We start from the raw sequence: 22,161 nt of genomic DNA on the forward strand, positions 1-22,161 counted from the left end.
AGGGACGAAAGATCAATTGTTTATCATTTAGATTTGGCTACGAGTTCGATGTCGAAATTTTACGAGTTCGATGTCAAAATACACTAATATATAACATTAAATCAAAAATGTACACGGGTTCGGCCGAACCCGTTCCCTAAAGCTGCCTACGCCCCTGTTTACATCTACCCCAAGGTTCCATAATCGAAGAAGTAGGGATGACAATGAAACCCGAACCTGATGGGAAAACCCGAAACCCGACATAAATGGGACGGGTAATACCCGACCCATTAGGGTTTGGGACGGGTTTGGGATTAGTTGCAAAATTTTTCGCGAGTTTGGGACGGGTTTGGGATTTCTAATATACCCGATTACCCGACCCATTTACCCGATAACATAAACCCATTTACCCGATTATATACCCGATGTACGATATAGCTTATTATACACACACACACACACACTATATTTCAAATATATTATTTGTCGAAACTTGTTTATGTTAATTATTTGAGATATTTTATCTTTATGGTAATCATCTTTCTTGTTATTGATTAGTTATATTTTGTCAAAACCCGGCGGGTTTTGATCCGGGTATACCCGATGGATATTTTATCAAAACCCGATAGGAATCCCGAAACTCGATGGGAAAACCCGAAACCCGACAGGTAATTACCCGATTAAAACCCAACAGGTCTGGGACGGGTTTGGGATGGACTTTAATAACCGGGTATGAGTTTGGGAATACCTAAACCCGACCCAAACCGAACCCATTGCCATCCCTACGAAGAAGGGAGATAATCAGATAACCCAGTAACCCGTCAACAAACCAAATAGTCGTTAAAAAAAATACATCTACAATCAAAAGAGGTCATTAATCAATAATCATAATATCATATTATTATCACCATCATAGATAAATATATATAATATTTTGATTAAGAAATTGATCCAAAAAACCTAATAATAATATTCATTAGTCCATGGATCAATTCATATATCATTTACATGTCTAGACACACAACATCTTGTATATATATATGTATCTAGACCATAGTAGTTAATAATAAATAATAATAACATCAACTAACAACACTCAATTCATTACCCGCAGCATGATTAAGCACGAAGAACCTGGACGGCTTCGGTTCGAACTCCTTACGCCTTTGGAGATGTTCATGACTCGTCGGTTTGATGATTTTCAACAAGAACTCTTTGATAAGATTTGTTTTCTTGGTGTCCGAGAGCGATTTTCGGGCTAGTTTAGGGGCTGGAGAGCGGTGTCGGGCGCATCGGAATGAGCCGGGATGGTTTGTTGGAGAACATAGACATGTTCGTCTTGTGGACGACAACGACGACGGTGACGCATATTTGCGGGGAGAATAATAATCCATCGGGTTGGGTGGGGGTGCATGCGGTGATGTTTTGATTAATTTTAGAGACGGTCACTTGGCATTCAATGCGAAATATGAGGATCTTAAGTTACAGGTTTAGTCCTTCAACTATTGTGGTTTGTTCAGGGTGGACCCTTTGATTTTAGTGATTGACGTTGAAAAGCCCTTTTATTATTATTATTATTATTATTATTATTATTATTATTATGCTTTGTTAGCTAAAATTTTAATCTAGGTAGTGGCGTAGCTAGAGGTGGGCAAATAAACCGGTTAGTTGAACCGATTCGAAAACTGAACCGAAACTTAACAGGTTTGAAACCGATTATGTAGAAACTGGTTTGTAATATTCCCCCCGAAAATCGGTTCCAAACCGGTTAACCGAACCGAAACCGGACAAAAATCCGAACTGAAGAAACCGGTTTTAACCCGAACCAAAACCGATCATAAATATGTTTTGACTTTTGTTGACTAAACCGAACCAGTTTCAACCCAAACCGGTTTTGAGTTTTAAACCGGTTTGCGCACCTTTAGGCGTAGACAGAAACTTTTTTTTATGGGTTTGGAAGTTTTCAATTAAAGGGTAATTGATTGTTTATTAATTAAACTTGAGCTCGGCTCGTTTCAAAGTCTATTATTAAAGTGTGAGCTTAGCTTACGTTCGAGTGTTCGACTCGTTTATTATTTATTAGTTATTTATTAATATGTATATTTTATATTTTAATTATAGTTTTTACATATCACATTCGACAAATTAGTTATTTTTATCATATTTCTATGTATTTGATATGGTATAAAAATATATGTTTAATATTTTAAATGAAAATTAGATAAATAGTAGGCTCATTGGATTTACAAGCCTGTTTGAGCTTGATAACTGTAGATGAAACTCGGATTTTTTTATTAAACAAACTTAAGCTCAGCTTAACTTAAATTGTTAAAGGGTCTATTTCGAATAGCTCGCCTATCTCATTTACACACCCTTGTTAAAACAATTTATTTTTACTAATATTAGGTAATAAGCTGTTATAATTAAAGGGAATTTTGGGTAAACTTAAGAGTTAAGATATCTATTTATTTTTATTTGTATTATTAATTAAAAATGATTCTTTTTCAAACAAATAAAATGTTAAATTAACTACTACTAAAAGAATGTTAACTTTCATATTTAGCTACCAATCAATTTACCAAATAATAGAAGCAAGAAGTAAAATAAAATGGGCGAACATCACACAACTTAGAAAGTTAAAAAGGTGCCTTCTTAAAACGTCTATTTATTATTCATACTCATATTTGAACTAGCAAATAATTTACTTGTTCATGTGAGACTTTGTTTTGTTTTGTTTTTTTTTTCAATAATAAAAGTAATTTAATAGATTATTGATTTATATTTTATAAAAAAACGCGTTGGATTTATCACCTTAACGATAAAAGACTAATTACCAATTAAATTAAAGTGCTTAGATGTTTGATCAGGTGATCTCTTTTAAAATATCTTGAAAAGGATCATCAAAAAGTGTTAAACAGGTCGACTTTGAAAGAAAATGAAAGTTGAAGGGATATTTCGAAAGATTTTTATTAATTAGATCTTAATTAATAGTTTGAAAGTCTATAATTATCTATTAAGGTTGTTTTTTCTTTTTTCGTTTTTAATGTTTTGCAAGCTTATATAGTTTTTTTTTAATATATATATATATATATGTAGCCCTGCTTGCGGTGCACACATATGATGTATATATGTGTGAACCCTCGGGTGGGCAAAAGTGAAATTGCACTAATTTTGACGTTATTTTACTAATCTCGTGAAAATAACGTTAAAAGTGACGGACGGTTAATCAGGCATCATGTAGTGGCGTTGATAGCCGAAAGACAAGGGTACATGCACCGATCAGCCGGTGTCCCGATGATTGAGTGCTATGTGCCTTATGTCCAAGGCTTGATGCAAAACTACTATCGAGCCGGGGGTCTCACCGGAAGCAGCCTCTCTATCCTTATGGGGTAGAGGTAAGGCTGTCTACATCTTACCCTCCTCAGACCCTACTATAGCTTTGCTATTGGTGGGATATACTGAGTACGATGATGATGATGATGATATATATATATATATATATATATATAAATTAGGAGTTTGAGTTTGAGTATGTTAAGTTTGTATTTAAGAAGCAAGATTAGTATGGTTTATTTTATCATAAATAAACGGGTCCGTGGTCATTGTAAGTGTGTTAAAAATTATAATGAACAGAAAGAATCAATCTTGATTTAGATAAAATTGTATTTGTGTTCTTGAGTCTGATTTCCAACAAAATACATACACATTCTCCATCCGGTCAGATCGAAAACATGGTTTAACTTATTAATTACTTGCTATTTATATATATATATATATATATATATATATATATAAAATACCAACATTACATGAACTTTAAATATTATAATTAACTTAAATGTTAGTTAGATACTAGTACTAGACAAATGGTAAAAGATAAAATAAGGTAACCGAAAGTTGTTGGGGCCCGACCCACACATGCACGTACGTTGTTCCTTGTCATTCCCATGTCATTTCATAGTCGATTTGCTTTTGTCGTTATTTTTTATTGTATTATAATTATAACTAAATTACTAATATCCTGAATTATTGTAATTAATATGTTTCTATAAATGTAATATTGATGTGGAGTCGTGTCATTTTTAGAAGACAATAATTATAAAACAATATTTATGATTTCCACTTATAACACACGAACAATATTGGTGTCAGATGACATATGTGTGTCTTTTACGTGTAAGATAGATAAATAATACTTTAATTAGTGGCGGATCCAGTAGTGTGGTGCATGGGTCAACCGACCCCTGTAAAATTTTTGTTTTTAGTAGTATATAAGCATTAAATTTTCAATTTACTCCTATGAAATTTTGACACCGACCCATGTTGAATTATTATTGATAGAAGTTGAGAGTATTTGAGATGAAAAAGAGAAAAAAAACGTGAAACTAAGAGCCATATTTCTCCATTGACGTCAACTGTTTTCTAAAAGCTTTTATAGTGGAAGAGATGAAGAAGATAATCTAATATCTATTTAGTAAGAGTTGGGCCTTGTTTTAATTAAGTCGCGGCCCAATTTTTTATTTTTTATTGGGTCACACTTCATATAATAATTACTTCATCCGTCCCTTTGAAAGTGTCAATAATTCTTTTTTAGCTTGTCCATTACAAATGTCCACTTTCAAACTTTATTAATTAATTTACAAGTTTACCCTTAAAATACAATCATTCCAAGTTTTCTAAATTTTTTCTTTTTATATATGTTAAGGGCATTATAGTCACTTGTTAAGAAAAAAATATAATCACTTAAATTTTTTTAAATTTTGTGTTTTTCAAACCATGACAATTGTAGAGGGACGGAAGGAGTAATAAAATGGAAGTGTACATGCATTTACTTTATAAAATTGTAGTTCACTAACTTTAACATAAATCAATGTTTAATATTTTTAAATTATGAATTTCTTACAAATAACTCTTTTTAAGTACTATTGTCCTAACCATTCTATCATTTTTGTTTACTAATCTATTAAAACTTAATAATGTCGAGAGGTTTACGACATGTTGTTATTTTTAATTTATTTGTTTATCAAAAGTTTATTATTTATTAGTTTTTTATAGGCCTAATAACATTACTTTAGATGTATTATATTTTTTATAGGCCACATTAAACATTTATTGAAATGTTTACTTATCTTATCCTTTCTTTTTATTTGTTGTTTACGTATTTGGCACTCTAGTAACATCAATTCACCAAACTTTTCTAAAAACGACTAAAAAATTATGTCAGGGCAGTGGTCCTTGTGGACCATGGTGAACGCGTACCTAACGAATGAGCAGTCCATTAAGCCAGCTAGAAACGGGCCATAGTATGTCAAACCTGCGCTCACGTTGGCTGCACCCGTCATATGGTCGTACATTGTTGGGGTCAACCGTCCCACGGTCGTGCATGTGTCGTTTTTATTAACCTCGCATACGTATTTCTTCCATACCTGTAAATAAAATCGTTAAAATGGTGAAGTTTGACTTCTAAGATGAACTTAAACGAGCCAGAGCCTAAAAAAAGTTGTTTAATAAATGAGCGCCGACCCAAGCTTCACTTATCAAGCCTAAACATTGTTTATATAAATTATTTAATATATTAGATATATATTTACATAATATTTATTAGTATAAAATGATGATAAAACTAAGTAATTTATACTATGTATAGTAGAAATTATTATTATATTAAATATATTTTAATAAACCAAAAAATAAATAATAAATGAGCAAGGTATATGCATGTTAAAATCCCAATCGACCCCTATAAAATTTTGACACTGACCCTCTTCCGACCCCTGTAAATTTTTTTCCTGGGTCCGTCACCGACTAAAACTGTAAAGTTGAACCAAGAAACTCAAGAAAAGCTACCTCAGCTGCACTCCCTAGATCTAGTTCACCCGCTTGACATTTTCGATCGGTTCTATCAGCATTTAACGGGTTACAAAGAACGGGAACTAACGGTCCAGACTGATTGTAACTGATATAGCTGGGATACGGCGTTGCATTTATATTTGCAACATTTATTATGATCTTGTTAACCATATCTACCAACTGGAAAGTGACATCTTTGGTTTGATACGACGTTTCTTGAGCGGTTGCATTGTCGACACATGGCAGAATATCGTCCAACGCGGTGTGGGCCGTAGGGTTTTGAACCCATTCGTCCATTGCGACACACGTGTCACCCATAACACTATGCACATAAACAGAAAGATTATAGTTTGTTTAATGTACATATAAAAAACCGGGCTTTTTGGAACTTACTTGTGTAGTGTGAGAAATATGCCACATAGGATAAACGTTGCAGTCACGAGAATCCAACCCAAAACCACCAATCTGCAAGCATCGAAGTAGCGGGTCAAGAAACGGGCCAATGATGTTATTAAACAAGTGAAAATGCAGTTAAATTAGAGGTGGCAAAATAACATGTAAGTCATAATGGGTTCGGGTCAGAATGATTAATTTATGTGGTTAGCCCGTTTTCATTTTTGTCAAGTTATAAAAATCAACCCCCTTGACCCGTTTTACAAGACCGGCCCGTTTTCATTTTAGTCAAGGTTTAGAAAATCAACCCTCTAGGCCCGTTTTACGAGGCCGAGCGGCAAGCCATTTGGCCCGTTTATGAGGTTGACGCGTTTTCATTTTTGTCAAGTTATAAAAATCAACCTTCTTGAGTCTTGACCCTTTTTACAAGATCGGCCCGTTTTCATTTTAGTCAAGGTTTAAAAAATCAACCCTCTAGGCCCGTTTTACTAGGCCAGGCCATTTGGCCTGTTTATGAGGTTGGCGCGTTTTCATTTTTGTCAAGTTATAAAAATCAACCCTCTTGAGTCTTGACCCTTTTTACAAGATCGGCCCGTTTTCATTTTAGTCACGATTTAAAAAATCAACCCTCTAGGCCCGTTTAACGAGGTCAGCCCATTTGGCCCGTTTTCCTTTTTTTTTCAAGTTATAAAACTCTACCCTCTAGACCCGTTAAAAATAATATACAACCAATATTGGCCCGTTTAAAGCAAGCGGGTCAAAGTTGCCACTCTATCAGTTTTTGTGATAGAACTCACATGGAAACAAGCGGCTGCAAGCCAAATATGGAGAGTACTGCAACCAACATTCAAGAACATGAGTTCAACATAATTACATTTATGTTTAAATCTTTAAAATTTTGTACATTTATAAACAAATCTTACAAAATCCGAGAAGAGATACGAGAAGCATAACGCCTGCGACAATTATAAGAGCAAGCCTCCTGCAGTCAAATTAATAACATTAGCAAGAATCTAATATAACTTGAATAATATGTCGAAAGAAACCGCTGTAGCTAAAAGTGTTAACAAGCCAAGCCCGATCTCGGCTCATTTAGGATCTCGAGCTCGAGTTTGACTAGTTTATTTTTTATTAATTATTTTAGTATGTTTTTTATTATAATTTTCATATATTTTATATATAACATAATACATAATATTTAGTTATTTTTATCATAACTTTATATATAATTAAAATTATTATATAAATACATATATTCAATATATTAATTATTAAATAAAAGTTACATGAATAATAGGCTCGCGGGTCAGCTTGAGAATCATTTCCTTTAAAAAAACAAAAAAACTGTTGTCAACCCGTTTGACTAGTTAAAAACAAAACACACCCAAACCAACCCGTTTATATGTAAACGTGTTGAAACATAAAGCATTTACTTACACGGAATTTAGAGTATCCTGTATATCTTTTTCGTTCTTCTTGGTGTGAAAATCAAGAGATGTAGCGGCTTTAGATATCATTGCATCAACCCGATCGATGTTGTCCTTCATACTCGGCGGTAAAGAGACTTTCTCTACTCCAATATTCTTTGACGTCGCAAGAATATCCAACACGTTGTAGAGTTTATTAACCGTATCTTTCGATTGTGTCACGACAAAGTCTAATGTGTTTGTAGTGCTAGTATGCAACTTCCCTTGGCCCGTGTATAATACCACGCATCCGACATTGAAACACAAAATGCACCAACAATGTGAGTCGCCTCCCCGAGGTGGCAAAATGGGCGGGCCGTTAGATAATGAGTCAAAACAATTTTATATGAATCATTTAAAAAAGAAAGAATTACACAGATAGTAGCTACAGTATGTCCATTTTAAAATTTTTGTTTTATTTATTTTTTTTTATATTTTTGGTAATGGGGTGGGCCCAATAAAGTCTTAGGTTATATATATATATTTTTTAACAAGAAAGGTAAAGTAGTAATTTTACCAAAAAAAAAATAAAAATAAAGTTTAAAATGTTAGCTGGTGCAAATGATCAAATAAGAACAAACCATAAGGACTATCTGTGTAATTTTTTCTTTAAACAATAATATGATACTTTTATCCTTTACTTATTCAAAATACACTTTAGGTTGATTTTCCAGCCATCTGGCGTGTTATTTTTTTCTCACCAATTTATTACAATTTTACATGTTTGACCCGTCAAAAAAATAAATCAAGAGCCTTATCAACTTGTTCATAAAAAAAAGGGGCCAAAACGGCTTACATGGCAGCGACGGTGAAGAGGGTGAGGAAGGCAAGAGAGCATGCATAAGCGGTTCTAGAATAGCCGAATGGTGTTCTTCGAAAACAAGAGCAGCAACAACAACAATAATAGCAACATATTAAGAACAAGGTTAAGCCAAATCCCATAAACCAGATTGTAGCAATGCCAAACAAGGGGACACCCGTATATAATACCGACTACATTAAATGTAAAAAAAAAATAAATTAATGAATTAAGTAGACACAAGATAATTAAACAAGTTTACAACAAAACATAATGAAGGGTTTCTTTTATATTTAGATGTGTACTATAATAATTACTTTAATTCAACATATGGACTTATAATAACGTTACATTTTTTATATTTCAAAATTGCGAATTTAAAATCTTTTTTTTTTGTCTTCGCAAAATTTGACACAACCCGAAATTAATCACGTTTTAGGTTGTCATGTCTAAATGAGTTGTGTTCAAACTGACTTGATTAACGCGTTTAATTAAACACGTGAACCTGCCAACCCGTTCAATTAAGCAAGTCGACCCATCAACCCGTTTAACTAAGCATGTCAACCTGTCAACACGTTAGATCAAACACGTTGACCCGTCAAGGCGTCAACCCATTTAACTAAACACGTCAGCCTGTCAAACCATTTAATGAAACACGTTAGCCCACTAACCAACTTAACCAACCAGGTGGACCCGTCAACCCGTTTAACACATTTATGACATGAAATCATCAGCACGACTCGGTTGACAAACATTGTATAATAATAAACATAAACAAGAAAACATACAGATATCTAATGATCATCACTAAGATTCCATCCACCGGTATAGTACTCGAAACCATTCGACGGGTCTATCCTCCTCGTCCGGTTTTCAGCCAACACCATAGACGACGAATTCTCACCGTTACTTACCGCGAAATTAACACCATTGTCACCATAACAAACTTCATGACAAACTACTGCTAGCAGCAGAAACAAGAGTGGTTTGAGTGAAAACATTGTTTGTTTAAGATGATGATTATTATTATTAGTATTCTTCTAAAGGAAATGGAAGATTATTATTATTATTATGTGTTGTGAGTTATGAATTGAGATGATCGATTCATATTATTAAACGGGTGTGTTATTGTTAGTTAAATGGCCACCTTTTGGTTTGATTTGTATTATATGTTACACACTTATATATATACCATTTGGTTTATCAAATACTTATAAATGTTGTTTTTAGATAGTTTTGTTTAAGTCATTTTTTTTAAATAGAAGTTATATAGCTTAATATTGTTTAGGTTTTGACTAGGGATGTAAACTAGAAGAGTCGAGCCTGAGTTCGTCTAGGCTTGTGAGTAGTTTTAAAGCTCAAGCTCAATTTGACTTCTTGTTATTTATTAGTTTTCTTTACTTATATTTATATTTTTTTATATATTATATTATTATTTTTGTATAACATAATATAAATATTTACTTACTTTTATCATATTTTATTGTTTCATATATAAATATTTATTATAAAAATATATATTAAATATTATATAAACAGTAGGCTTGATTAGGCTCACGAGCCAGCTCAAGCTTGTTTATAGGCTCGAGTCGTTTCAGCTCACCTCAGCTATAGCTTTTAGCGAGTCAATCTCAAATAGTTCACGAGCAGCTTTGCTTGTTTTCTATCCAAACCTAAGATCAAAGGCCAACATCACTTGCAAACAATTTGTATTAAATCTTTAATCTATACACATATAATATATAATATATAAGAGAATTTTTAAACCTTTTCTTTTTCTTGTTCGCATTTAATACATAAATCTTTATAAGATTTACGTAATTTTCTATTAAACACGCCTCATATATCATATACTGTTATAAACCGTAGAAATATAGTAATTATTAAAACGGTGTTTAACTTTATATATATTTTCATTTGTTAGTAAACAGCAAAGACAATAATTAAAAAAAACGAAGGTGTATTCTTGCCTGAATAATACTAACTAGCACAAAAACAGAATTTAATTTTATGCATTACTTGTTATAATAAAATTACAACTATAATAATATTCCACGTTATGGCGTTTTATGTTCCTAGTTTATATAAATTGGTTTGATCATCATACGTTTGACAAACCATTGGATAAACCTATGACTATGAGACTTGCAAACAAAATTTGGCTTAAATACGTGGGCACATATGGATGGGTATGAAGGAAATCTAATAATTTTAAGACCTAAAACAATATATATGTAATGTTGACTGTTTCATAAAACAACCTTTTCTATTAATAACAACAACGGTGACTTTCATTTTTGTGTTTAAGTCATTACACTCTCTAATTTAAAGAGCCTCTTTGCCCCCATTTCTCCCAAATTATGTTGTCTTAACCGGGTCTACGATGACTTCAGAGTTTAGTTTGGGCGTTCCCCGGGAAACCATACCACCAGATGGCCACTTGACAGTCGTTGTGCTGTCATAAGAGCAGAACTCTCTAACGTAACCCATGATGAGACGAAAACCCGAGTGGGCTTGGGATCCAAACAGACATCCTCACAAGGCCCACCTCAAATCTTTCATTGCCAATATCCACCCAAAGTAACACAAGTAAGAATCGAAATTGAGTCTCCACTGAAGAACCCAAACCTTCTTATCAGTAGGCCACATGTGATGGATTATATATTCCAACTGAGATCCATGAACACAGGATATTTATAATTAAGAACGATTTACATATTATTAATTACAAATTCAATTTTAAGATCACCTAAATACTATACATATTGGGTATGTTTGGCAAAACTAGCTGGAAGCTGCTAGCTGCTGGCTGGAAGCTGTTGGCTGGAAGTTGTAGCTGGTAGCTGTAGCTTTTTAGATATATTTAGATGTTTGGTAGAGTAACTGGAGCTTTTAATAAAATGTATAAAATTACTAAAATGGGCATAACTGTAAACAAAAATAGTGAATGTATTTATTTCTAGGTTATTTAAGTAAATTAACATACTAAAAACTTGTAGTTTTTTCTAAACGCTACTAGTAAAAGTTTTAAGTTTTAAGCTTTTCTTTTGATCTAAAAGCTTTAAGCTCCTTGAACCAAACAAGACTTTGAGTAGAAGCTTTTTCTTAAAAGCTTGAAGCTTGTAGCCCCTAAAAGCTTAATGCCAAACATACCCATTGTGTTCAACTAGACAAATTGAATTATAAGTTTACATATTGTTTCTTTATTTTAACTCATGACATGAATAATTTGTATTATATATTATATATGTTCGATAATATAATATTTTTCCTGTCTTATGATCAGTGTATTAGAAAAAAATTATATTATGTAACAGTATTGTATGTTTCTACTTTTTATATTTAATACCCAAATTTTCTTATCATGAATTTTTATTATTGATATTTTGAATAACTGGAACTTATAAAATTAAATTTGTTAAACTTGTGTTATACACGGTAACTAACCTAGTATATAATAAATAAAAATCACATATAAGTATATTATCTCGATAACATTAGAAAAATGTGTAGAATTGCAGTTGTTTTCCTTTTTAAATATAAAATGTAAAATTAGGTGGTTCATTGTTTCTATCAACGAGCTCACCGAAGCATTTTTGTTTCAACCTGACACCTATTGAAAAAGAGATCTTGAGTTTGCTATTGAAACAAGTGAATTCGGTGACTTTGTTATGCCAAGAAATAAATTTTAGAGTTCACTAAAAGATACAACATATTCATATGAATCGGAGTGAAATTCGCTTATGAGCTAAGACTAGAAAATTCAATAAAGCTTGACTAGGGATCATTTTTTATAAGATCGAAATAAGTGGGTTGTCAAGTCAATACGATGACATGTTTCGTAGCTTTTGAAACAACTATTTGTTACGATTAACTCATTTTCTGAATCCTAATTTCTTTATTTAAATGTTTTATATTTGAATTCAATACCACTTGCCAGATTTATAAATTTTGCATCTTCACAAATGAGACAACAAAATTAACATGTATATACCATTTTAAATTTTAGTTTATTAGATTTTCATTAGAGTGTTCACTAAGCCACTATCATTGTCATACTAAATCATCCAAAATAACTCGATTGTGGGGGCCGATTCAACTGAGGCGATGTTGGGTTTCAGTGGAGAGAGAGAGAGAGAAGATGGGAGTTGGGTAAACTTTAATATTTTCCTTAATTTAAGGTCTTTTATTTTTTGTTTTTAATATAAATTTTTTGGTGTGTTTTTATTAATTAAAAAAAAGTTAATATTAATTAATATCAAGTAACATAAATGTTACATTTAAGAACAATTTTGAACTTATTGTTCATTTTTCCATACTGAGTATCAAACATGAAATGTGAAAATACCGTATTACCGGTTATATAATTTACTTACAATAAGGAGCTGTTTGTTTGAGTTTGAATGTAACCTAAGAGTTCAGGTCTACATAGATCAGACTTAATGGTGTTTATTTCATCAAAAGCTCACATCTTAACAGTTAAACGATGAATGAGTTACACATTCACTTAAAAACCTCGTTAAATGAAAAATTACTCTAATTACCCTTTGCTCTCTCGCAACCTCATTACCACTCACTACATTCTCCTATGTCATACTCGTTATCCACGAACAACACCACCATTATCATCGCTTGATTTCTACCCGATTCGAAGCACGGCCGGGTACATATTTTGTATCCTACTCTACTTATGCTCGTATCTTTCCTTACCCCAGGTTGAATTCTGCTCTTACGATTCGAACGACTAGGTTATTGATAATGTGGTTCAACATATTCGGTAGATTTATTGTTCAAACAGACAATTCGTTAATAGTCCCGACTTCTGACTTTTAAAGGGTAAGATAGTCATTTTGCACCGTAAATAATAAATTCAAACTTAAGCTTATTATAGTGGACCTTATGCAGTCCGTCCGTCCAAACAAATCAGTCACCCAAAAATGTCCGAAACAACCACCACTTCTTCTTCAACAACAACCGCCGGAACAATCCACGCCTCCGCCGTGGCCGACGGCTACTTCCGGCCGTCGTCCATCAGCAAGCTTCCAATCACCGATGTCGGAGACTCATCCACGTCATCATCAACCGCTTACGTCACTCAAGCGTTTCCGTTCTCGTCCGGAAACCCTAGGATCGAAGAAACCAGAGGCGTCATGCATCTGTTTCTAGATGATGCTGCTTCTTCGTCTTCTAATTTACCTGTAAGTTAAAATAATATTATTATTATTGGTACTGGATCGTTTAATTTTGTTAGTTAGGGTTTTATTTGTGTATATTGATTGATATACTAGTGATGCTTGTATTAATTGATAGATTGATTAGTTTATAACTGGTATTATTATTAAATGTATAAGTTTCACACTCCACAGGCGACCTCGAGCCGAGACTAGGATCGTTTATGGTTTTCTCAAAATATATAAAAGTAATTTAAAACGTATATAGATTAATTAATATAAGTAATAAATGAGCCGACCTCGAGCTTGGAAAAACGACTCACAAACTGAGCTTTAAGCAGTTAATGTGGAAAAATATTGGATGTAGGTCAAGGACCGATATATGAGATATCGGTAATTTTGGTATCATGTAAAATTCATATGTATATGTAGCAATTTAACGCTAATAATTGAGTATACTCTCCTACTATTAACTAATTAACTTTTTGCAACTTGGGAAACACTAACAATCCTAACAAGTAGGAACTGATTAAGACTTAAAACAGTAACATTGAACACTAAAACACTGATAAATAAGACTTAAAACACTGATATTGTGAGTGATATATCTGTCAGATGTCGGTCAATATCGCGGATATTATCGGTACCGATATTTTAACAAGGGACCGTTAAACCGATATATCATCAATATAACGGTGATATCGACTGCATAGCGGTCGCGCCGAAATAGAAAGGTCTGTAGGCCTAACAAGTAATGAAATTTATAACCTAGAGATGAAGATTAGCAATATTAGGGTTAATTTGAATCAAAACGATTGAGAATACATACAGAATCACAAATAGTTAAAGCTTTAGGACAGAATACGGACATTGTAGATAAAACCAAACCGAAAAAGTTAACTATGATTGAACAAAACTGACGGTTATGGTTAAGTGAAGCTGATTAATTGACCTTTCGTTTATGGTTACGGTTGTTAACTGACTTTGACCGAAATCAAACCGAATTTCCATGTCCAGCTTCGAACATTTAAGTTTATGCTGCAGCTGTTTATAACATAGCTTGAAACACCATAACCAAGCTCGGAACTGGCATATTTCAGCTTTGAAGTTTCATAATTGAGCTTGGAACAAAGGTAAAAAATACATTTAACCATAAATAAATTTAAGGTTTAGGACAGAACAAAGAGACATAATACTAGATAAAACCGAACCGAAAATATTTACCATAATTTAACAAAACATACGGTTATGGTTAAGTGAATCTGATTAACCAACCATTCGGTTATGGTTATGGTTATGGTTATGGTTATGGTTATGGTTATGGTTATGGTTATGGTTATGGTTATGGTTAGCGTGTTTTCATTAACCGACTTTAACCGAAACCGAGCTGAATTTTGTATGTTTGTGTTTTCCAAATTTATACCTTCATTTCCAGCTTCGAACATTTAAATTTATGCTGCAGTTGTTTATAACATAGCTTGAAACACCATAACCAAGCTTGGATGGCATCTTTCAGCTTCGAAATTTCCTAATTGAGCTTGGAATATCATAAGCGAACCACTGACTGGACCAAAGGAAAAAGAAATATATTGGACAATTAACCAAACTTAACAGAAACCGACCCATCACCAACGGTTAACTGACCATTTGGTTGTGGTTAAGAAATCTTCCATAATCAAAGCTTGGTTATGGTTATGACTTATGGTTATGGCTATGTTATGGCCCCATACCCGAAACAAACCGACTTTGCACATCCCTAGATAGCATTAACTTGTTGAGGCTACATATTTTCTCTTTTTCTAATTATCATGAGTGATGAGATTTTAACTTTTTTTAATGCTATTTAGGTTGGAAGAATGCCTCTTATCTGTGTGCTTGGGGTGCCAAATCACATGACATATGCTGATTTTTGTCAGTTTTGTGGATCCTTTATTCATCATATTTTGGAAATGTGTGTTGTCAGGTTTGCTATTTATGGTTATTAGTATTTAACAGTGGTTCTATAAGAGATAATTTTGTTAAATCTTTTATGCTTCGTGGTTTAGGAATGATGGAATGGAGAATCGGTATAGTATTTTGGTAACATTTGATGACCAAAGCTCGACAGATGCGTTTCATAAGCATTTTAATGGAAGACGCTTCTCATCTCTTGAGGTTTTTCTTTTTCACTAATCATAGTTTATCTGGACATTATGTGGCGTAAGATTATTATATTTTCAATCTTTGTTAATTGTTGTGTTTGTACTTTGAATTCAGACGGAGTCATGCCGTGTGCTTTTCACCGTTGATGTGCAATATACGCGCCTAATTGAACACACACAACCATCTTCTGCAAACACAGAGCAGCCCTCGTGTCCAGTCTGTCTTGGTATTTACTAATTCTGATTCTGCACACAATTAATATATGCGTGTGTGTGTATGCTTCATTTACATATTTCTAAACACAATATTTGCATGGTTTACCTTTTTTTTTGTGCAGAGAGATTGGATCAAGATATTAGTGGAATTTTGACAACTATGTGCAACCATTCTTTCCATTGCTCATGTATTTCAAAGTGGACAGATTCCTCGTGCCCTGTAAGTATATTTATACGTGCTTATTATCTTATATTGTTTGTTCTGTCATAACAAGCCTTATTACTTTTTTCGTTTGACACCAAATCATTAGAACATAATAATCATGTTAATATTATTGTTCAAATTTGTACAACTGTAATAGGGTGCTATCGTAAATTGTTTGTCTTGTAACTGGATTTTTCAATATCATTTCAGGTATGTCGTTATTGTCAACAGCAGCCTGAAAAGTCAAAATGTTTGATATGCCAAACCTCTGAAAATGTCTGGATATGTCTTCTTTGTGGCTTTGTTGGCTGTGGAAGGTGACCAATTATAATGGTCAACCTGGGTGACCAGTTTGACCCATACTAAAATGTACCTGTTATGACCCGAAAATGGTTTGACGGGTGATTTTGGTGTAGGTATAAAGAAGGGCATGCTATTAAACACTGGAAAGAAACACAACATTGCTACTCACTTGAACTGGAAACACAACGTGTTTGGGATTATGTTGGAGATAATTATGTTCATCGCTTAATTCAATCTAAAACAGATGGAAAGCTGGTTGAGCTGAATCACCATACTGAGCATTCTCATGATTGTGGATGTGACACTGATCCTGGATTTAGTGAGGCCCTTTTGAACAGCCGAGTTGAATCTGTACTGCTTTTTCTTTATTCTAGTACTTTTGATCATTCACTTACGGGTAAAATTAACAATTTAGTGGTAAAAATCATGAACCTTGTTTCTCTTGCAGATTGTCAGTGAGTATAATGAGCTCCTCACAACTCAACTTGAAAATCAAAAGATAGTAAGTTCGCTGTTTAATTTTCAAGGAACAAAGTAGCATTTCGTTTTACTAAAGTTTGGCACTTTCTGTTACAGTTTTATTATTTCATATTGTTAGTGGTTGGCACTTTCTGTTATAGTTTTATCATTTTCTTTGTGTTGTCACATTTAAGCCGTTTAATAAACTGGTTGTGTTCAGTTAGACTTGTTTGATTAAATAGGTTGACCCGTCAACCTGTTTAGTTAAACAGATCACAATCAACCCACTTAACCCCTTTTTAACAAACTGCCTACCAGGCTACCCTCATGTACAACCCGTCAACCAGCTTACAACTCACCGACCCGTTTGAAACTTTGAATCATTTAGATAAATGGGTTAAATGGGTCGGGTTACACGGTTTTAAGTATTTCCGGGTTAGGTTTATGACTTGAATAATTATAAGAGTCATGTTAGGGTTCAAAGTTTCAATCTGCCAACTCGCTGACCTGGCATGATTGCTATCCCTCGTAATTAATTATTTCATTTTTATTGTTTAGCAACTCCTAACGATTTTTTTTTTGGCAGTATTATGAATCTATACTCCATGAGTTTGAAGAACAAAACGAGAGGGATATTTCAGACGCTGTAAACGATTCTTTAAAGAAGAATACAAAATTGCAAAAGATGCAAGCCAAGCTGGATAAAGGTCTTAAAGAGAAGAAGTTTCTTGATGAAGTAAGCGTTAAATCTCCCAATTTTTTTAGTTTATGAAATTCAATCCCGATGAAAGTACGTTTTCTTATAACTATAATTCTTTTTTTGGTTTTTAAACTTTCAGATTAATGAAAATCTTTTGAGAAACAAGGAGATATGGGAAGGCATCATTGTGAAAACTCAAGAAAGGTAACTAATAACTTTTATTTTCACTGTAACTGATAGGGATGAGCAAATGGCACCGGTATCGAACTGGGTACTTTCGGGAAACCATTTCGGTACCCACTTTTTGAGGTTCAGGATCGGTCTGGTACTTTGGTGTGGTCCAGTATCGGTATATAGCTGATATTTTGCCTTCGGTACTGATACCGAACCGGTATTGTATCATACAGAGCATTTTCGGTACTAGTACCCATTCTTAGCGATTTTCGGTGCCGGTACTGAGCTCATTCCTAGTGACTAAAGCTTAAATTTTTTAATAAGATAAATGTTAATAATGAAAAGCACCATTCTTTAAATTTACTTTCGGTATTTTGTAGGGAGAAAGAGGCTTTAAGGATTAAAGATCAAAAGATACAAGAACTTGAAGCTCAGGTAATAATGGGTTAATGGATTGAAATTGAAAGGGTACTTTTATTGCGCAGCCAAACGGGCCGGGTTGGGCTTGTTGTCAAAACACTTTTTTTATAATATTTTTATTTTATAAACAATTAATGAATTAAATAAGAATTATAAAAACAAGGGTGTCAACTGTGTCATTTTGACGGGTTGGAACACGGCTTGTTTAACCTAGTTTTTAAAACGTGTCTAACGGTTGAAGGATTGTAAATACGTTAGTCTTTAAGTTGTAAAACCGTTAAGGGTTGTATTATGTTGGTTAATTAAACTGGCCAACCCGAACACATGTTTATTAAATTGCTACTAATATGCAACCAACCTTTACATGTGTTATGCAGCTTCAAAGTTTGATGTTATCTCTTGAAGAAACAAATGCATCAGAAGAACAGCCTGCAGCATCGAACGGTGACGGGTTATCACTTGAGACGAGATCCTCGTGAATAGATTTTACTCAAGAAGCCTACTTGTAGAGTGTATAGAATGAAAATGCATAGATACAGTTGGTGTTACATACATTTGTTCATTATCATCCTCAACTCTTTGTATCTCATGATCATGGTTGGTTCATCAAACAAACATTTGTTTATTAAATACCATGTAGCAAATTTTTTGACAAAACATGTTTGAATAAGGTGTCAAATGAGGAGTACTTTTACGCCTATTAAAAGAAAATCTTAATAATCGATAAGTAAAGAGGATAAAAGAGGATGCTTGTTATCATTTTAGGTCTCTTCAACTTGTGTTTTTTCCGCCTCTCTCATATTAAATAATGATATAAAATTATATACTTTTAGATATATATTATAAGTTTAAATATGGATATTTATTAGTTGGTTATTCTTTTTTGAATTTTTAGATAAATAAATAAACTTTTTTTTTTCTTAAAAACTTTTCTAACAAGTGTTCAAATAGGTAAATACCATCAACTACTTTAAAGTTATGCTCGTAAAATATTAAAACAAAATGAAGGATAATAATTATAATAATTGTTTATTATGAATGATTTATAATATTTATTAGATGGTTAATATGATTGGATGATTAATAATAGGGAAAATTTCTAATATGTCTCCTTTGAGAAGAGAGATCCCTTAAATGCCATTACTTTTTCTTAAATTCTAAAAACGTTCCCTACAAACCTGTTGCACACGACAACTTGGTATTTGCGATGTCGGGTTCTAGAAGAAGAAGAAGAAGAAGAATAATAATAATTCAGAAACATATTCTAATCGTGAAATGAAGTTTGTTGTTCTAAGGGGCAAAACTGCCGCCCGTAAAAGTAGAAAGTTGATGGCACAAACCGTCTATATTTTCTGTTGTTTCTTGCTGCAAAGACTTGAAAAAATCCATATTATTCGTTTAGAAGAGTACTGCTGTTTGGTTGGCTGGAACGTGGCGCATTCCATGCTGTTAGACAAAGCTAGATTGGTGTTGTTCTCGATCGTGGTGTGGGCTAACTGCAAACGAGTGATTGTAGATACGAAGGCAACTAATAGGAAAGTCAATCTGTGTGGGTTAGGCTTGTTTTTTCATGTAGCCGATGCCTGTTGGTCTTTGAAAATGTTTAAATCCTTGTGGTGTATGTTTGTGGTTTGAAGTTTTATGTTGTTTCAAATACATTTTGTTAACTTGTATAAAAACTAATTTATAAATGTGTGTTTTTTATAAACATATCACTAGTCAAATAGGAAAGTGAGCATGAGTTGATTTGGTTCATTTATTGGTTTTGATCGAACTTTCAAACCTATTACTTATATATTGGCTTTTTGGTGCAGCTGGCATAGATATTAAAGGATATATTATGAACAATCAACAGCAAATAATCGAAAAATGTGAGCAACTTTGTTTTGTGGTTTCAATCGAGATTTATAAATCTGAAACAGGATCAAGAAAATACTATGCATTGTGTGTTTTTAAAAGAAAAGTCTCTTTGGTTGGTCCGGGTTTTGATAAACAGTTTGATAGTTTGATTTGTCAATTGATAAATTTGGCGAGCAAATAATGAACCTTTAAAATCATGTAATTTGAATAAACAACTCGTGAAGTTATCCTATCATTTCTTTTTTAAATCAAAAGGTATTAAGTTCTTTATGTCAAATAAAATTCTTAAAGGAAATTGATGAGATATGACAAATAGAGGAGGGAACGTTTAGCCTAACACAATGGTTCTTTATCCAAATTAGTTTAAATTTAATGCAATGTAATTTGATTTCAAACATATAGCCGTTAGCAGACCAATATGAGCCTTGCGATATCAAATTTGCTAATTATTGCCGTTAGCGGACCAATCTGAGCCTTGCGGTATCAAATTTGGATTTTTTTTTATCATTTTGTATAATTTACTTTTTATAAAATGGATCTTATTAATGAAGTTCAAACATATAGTCATTCATTAACGTTAGGCTCATGAAATGGATCTTAACATATGAAGACCAAAAAAGTTCAAAAGAAAATAATTAATGAGTGATGTAGGATTTCAACCTAGGCAACTCATTTAAAGGAAGAATGTCTACGGTTTAGCTTCATGTTATTAAATTAATAGGGGTTGAATATTATATGCATAGGGGTGAGTTTCGATAAAGATAAAATTAGCTTACTAAACATATAAATAACTAAAGTAATTACAGTTTTGAAGTAGAGTAATTATGTTGTAAATCATATAATAGTGTAATAATGATTACTCTTTGTTAAAAGTTATTGAATAATAATTACTCTATTGATAACATAATTACTTTGGTTATTTGTACACTTCATATGATTTGATCTAAACCATATAAACATAATTATGAACGAATAAACTTTTTATGGGAAAAAAAAATGTTGGCCCTTTGGTCGTCACCCTCCCTAGTCCTTCCTATGGGTCGGGGCTGCTTTTTATGCATAATTTATTGATATTCGTGAATGAACTTGAACAATTATGGTGTGTAACTTTTTTATAAGCTCTTGTATAAAACAAACTATGATAAGTGAGGATTATTTCCCTATTTAATAGCGTATTAGTGGACCATGTGTAATAGCTCATTATTTACCTCGTATCATTTTCTTTTCTTAAACTAGTAACTATTCATGTATATATATATATATAGAACGGCTATATTTTATATTTTTTATCTTTGAAACAAAACATTCTTGTTTGAATTATGAAGTTCTAACATATAGGCGTAGGCCAATTAAGGTATAATGATATCAACCTTTTTGAAATATATTTTACTTTATGTACAGGTATTTTGAACTATTTTTCTTTGAAAGAGTAACTTTTTCAAGTTTGAAATTCAAACAAATAGCAATTAGTTAACTTTAAGTTTGTTAACTTACACACAGTCATATTTTGAATATCATGTCTTCAAAAGAGTTATGTATTATTGTTTGATTTATAACATATAGCCGTTGGCCGATTTAATGGTAAAGATACCAACTTTTTTAAAACAAGTAATTAATTATGTCTATATACAACGTTCATAAAGTAACGCATAATTGTTTGTAACGCATTCTTGTTTGAATTTTAAACATATATAGCCATTGGATGATTTAATGCTAAAGATACCAAATTATTTAAAACTTGTAATTAATTATGTTTATATACAACATAATGCTAAAGATACCATTCATTAAGTAACGTATTCTTGTTTGAATTTCAAACATACATAGCCGTTAGTTAGCGTTAAAGATATTAACCTATTTAAACATGCAAATTAGCTTAAATCCTCACTCAGTTGTCCAGTTGTCTGTGTGATTCCCTATTTCACTTTCTTGACAAAAGTTTCTTGATCATTTGGTCAAACATAAACACAAGTTCTCCTTCATTTCTACATAACATGCTTACATATTTCTCTTTAGTGGGAATAT

General features: G+C 32.7%; 2 protein-coding genes across 2 annotated transcripts; one reads left to right on the top strand and one right to left on the bottom strand.

The window, feature by feature from the left end:
• Positions 1–5,186: 5,186 nt before the first annotated feature.
• Positions 5,187–7,283, bottom strand: LOC143579725 (uncharacterized). The gene is made up of 4 exons (XM_077062948.1): positions 7,020–7,283; positions 6,223–6,294; positions 5,827–6,151; positions 5,187–5,405 (listed from the first exon to the last, which is right to left on the bottom strand). Exons 1-4 carry the CDS (start codon positions 7,067–7,069, stop codon positions 5,187–5,189), a joined length of 666 nt encoding a protein of 221 aa, XP_076919063.1. The 5' UTR covers positions 7,070–7,283.
• A 6,097-nt stretch (positions 7,284–13,380) lies between these two features.
• LOC143579731 (BRAP2 RING ZnF UBP domain-containing protein 2-like) lies at positions 13,381–18,913 on the top strand. Its single transcript, XM_077062955.1, has 12 exons — positions 13,381–13,685; positions 15,506–15,621; positions 15,704–15,812; positions 15,915–16,026; positions 16,138–16,235; positions 16,431–16,537; positions 16,637–16,874; positions 16,972–17,025; positions 17,569–17,718; positions 17,822–17,886; positions 18,237–18,291; positions 18,654–18,913. The coding sequence occupies exons 1-12, from the start codon at positions 13,425–13,427 to the stop codon at positions 18,753–18,755; spliced, it is 1,467 nt and encodes a 488-aa protein (XP_076919070.1). The 5' UTR covers positions 13,381–13,424; the 3' UTR covers positions 18,756–18,913.
• The last annotated feature ends 3,248 nt before the right edge of the window (positions 18,914–22,161 follow it).

The sequence above is a fragment of the Bidens hawaiensis genome, unplaced genomic scaffold (assembly GCF_021521415.1).
Source record: "Bidens hawaiensis isolate Kalapana, Puna unplaced genomic scaffold, B.hawaiensis_p1.1 tig00029921_1, whole genome shotgun sequence".
Classification (NCBI taxonomy): domain Eukaryota; kingdom Viridiplantae; phylum Streptophyta; class Magnoliopsida; order Asterales; family Asteraceae; genus Bidens; species Bidens hawaiensis.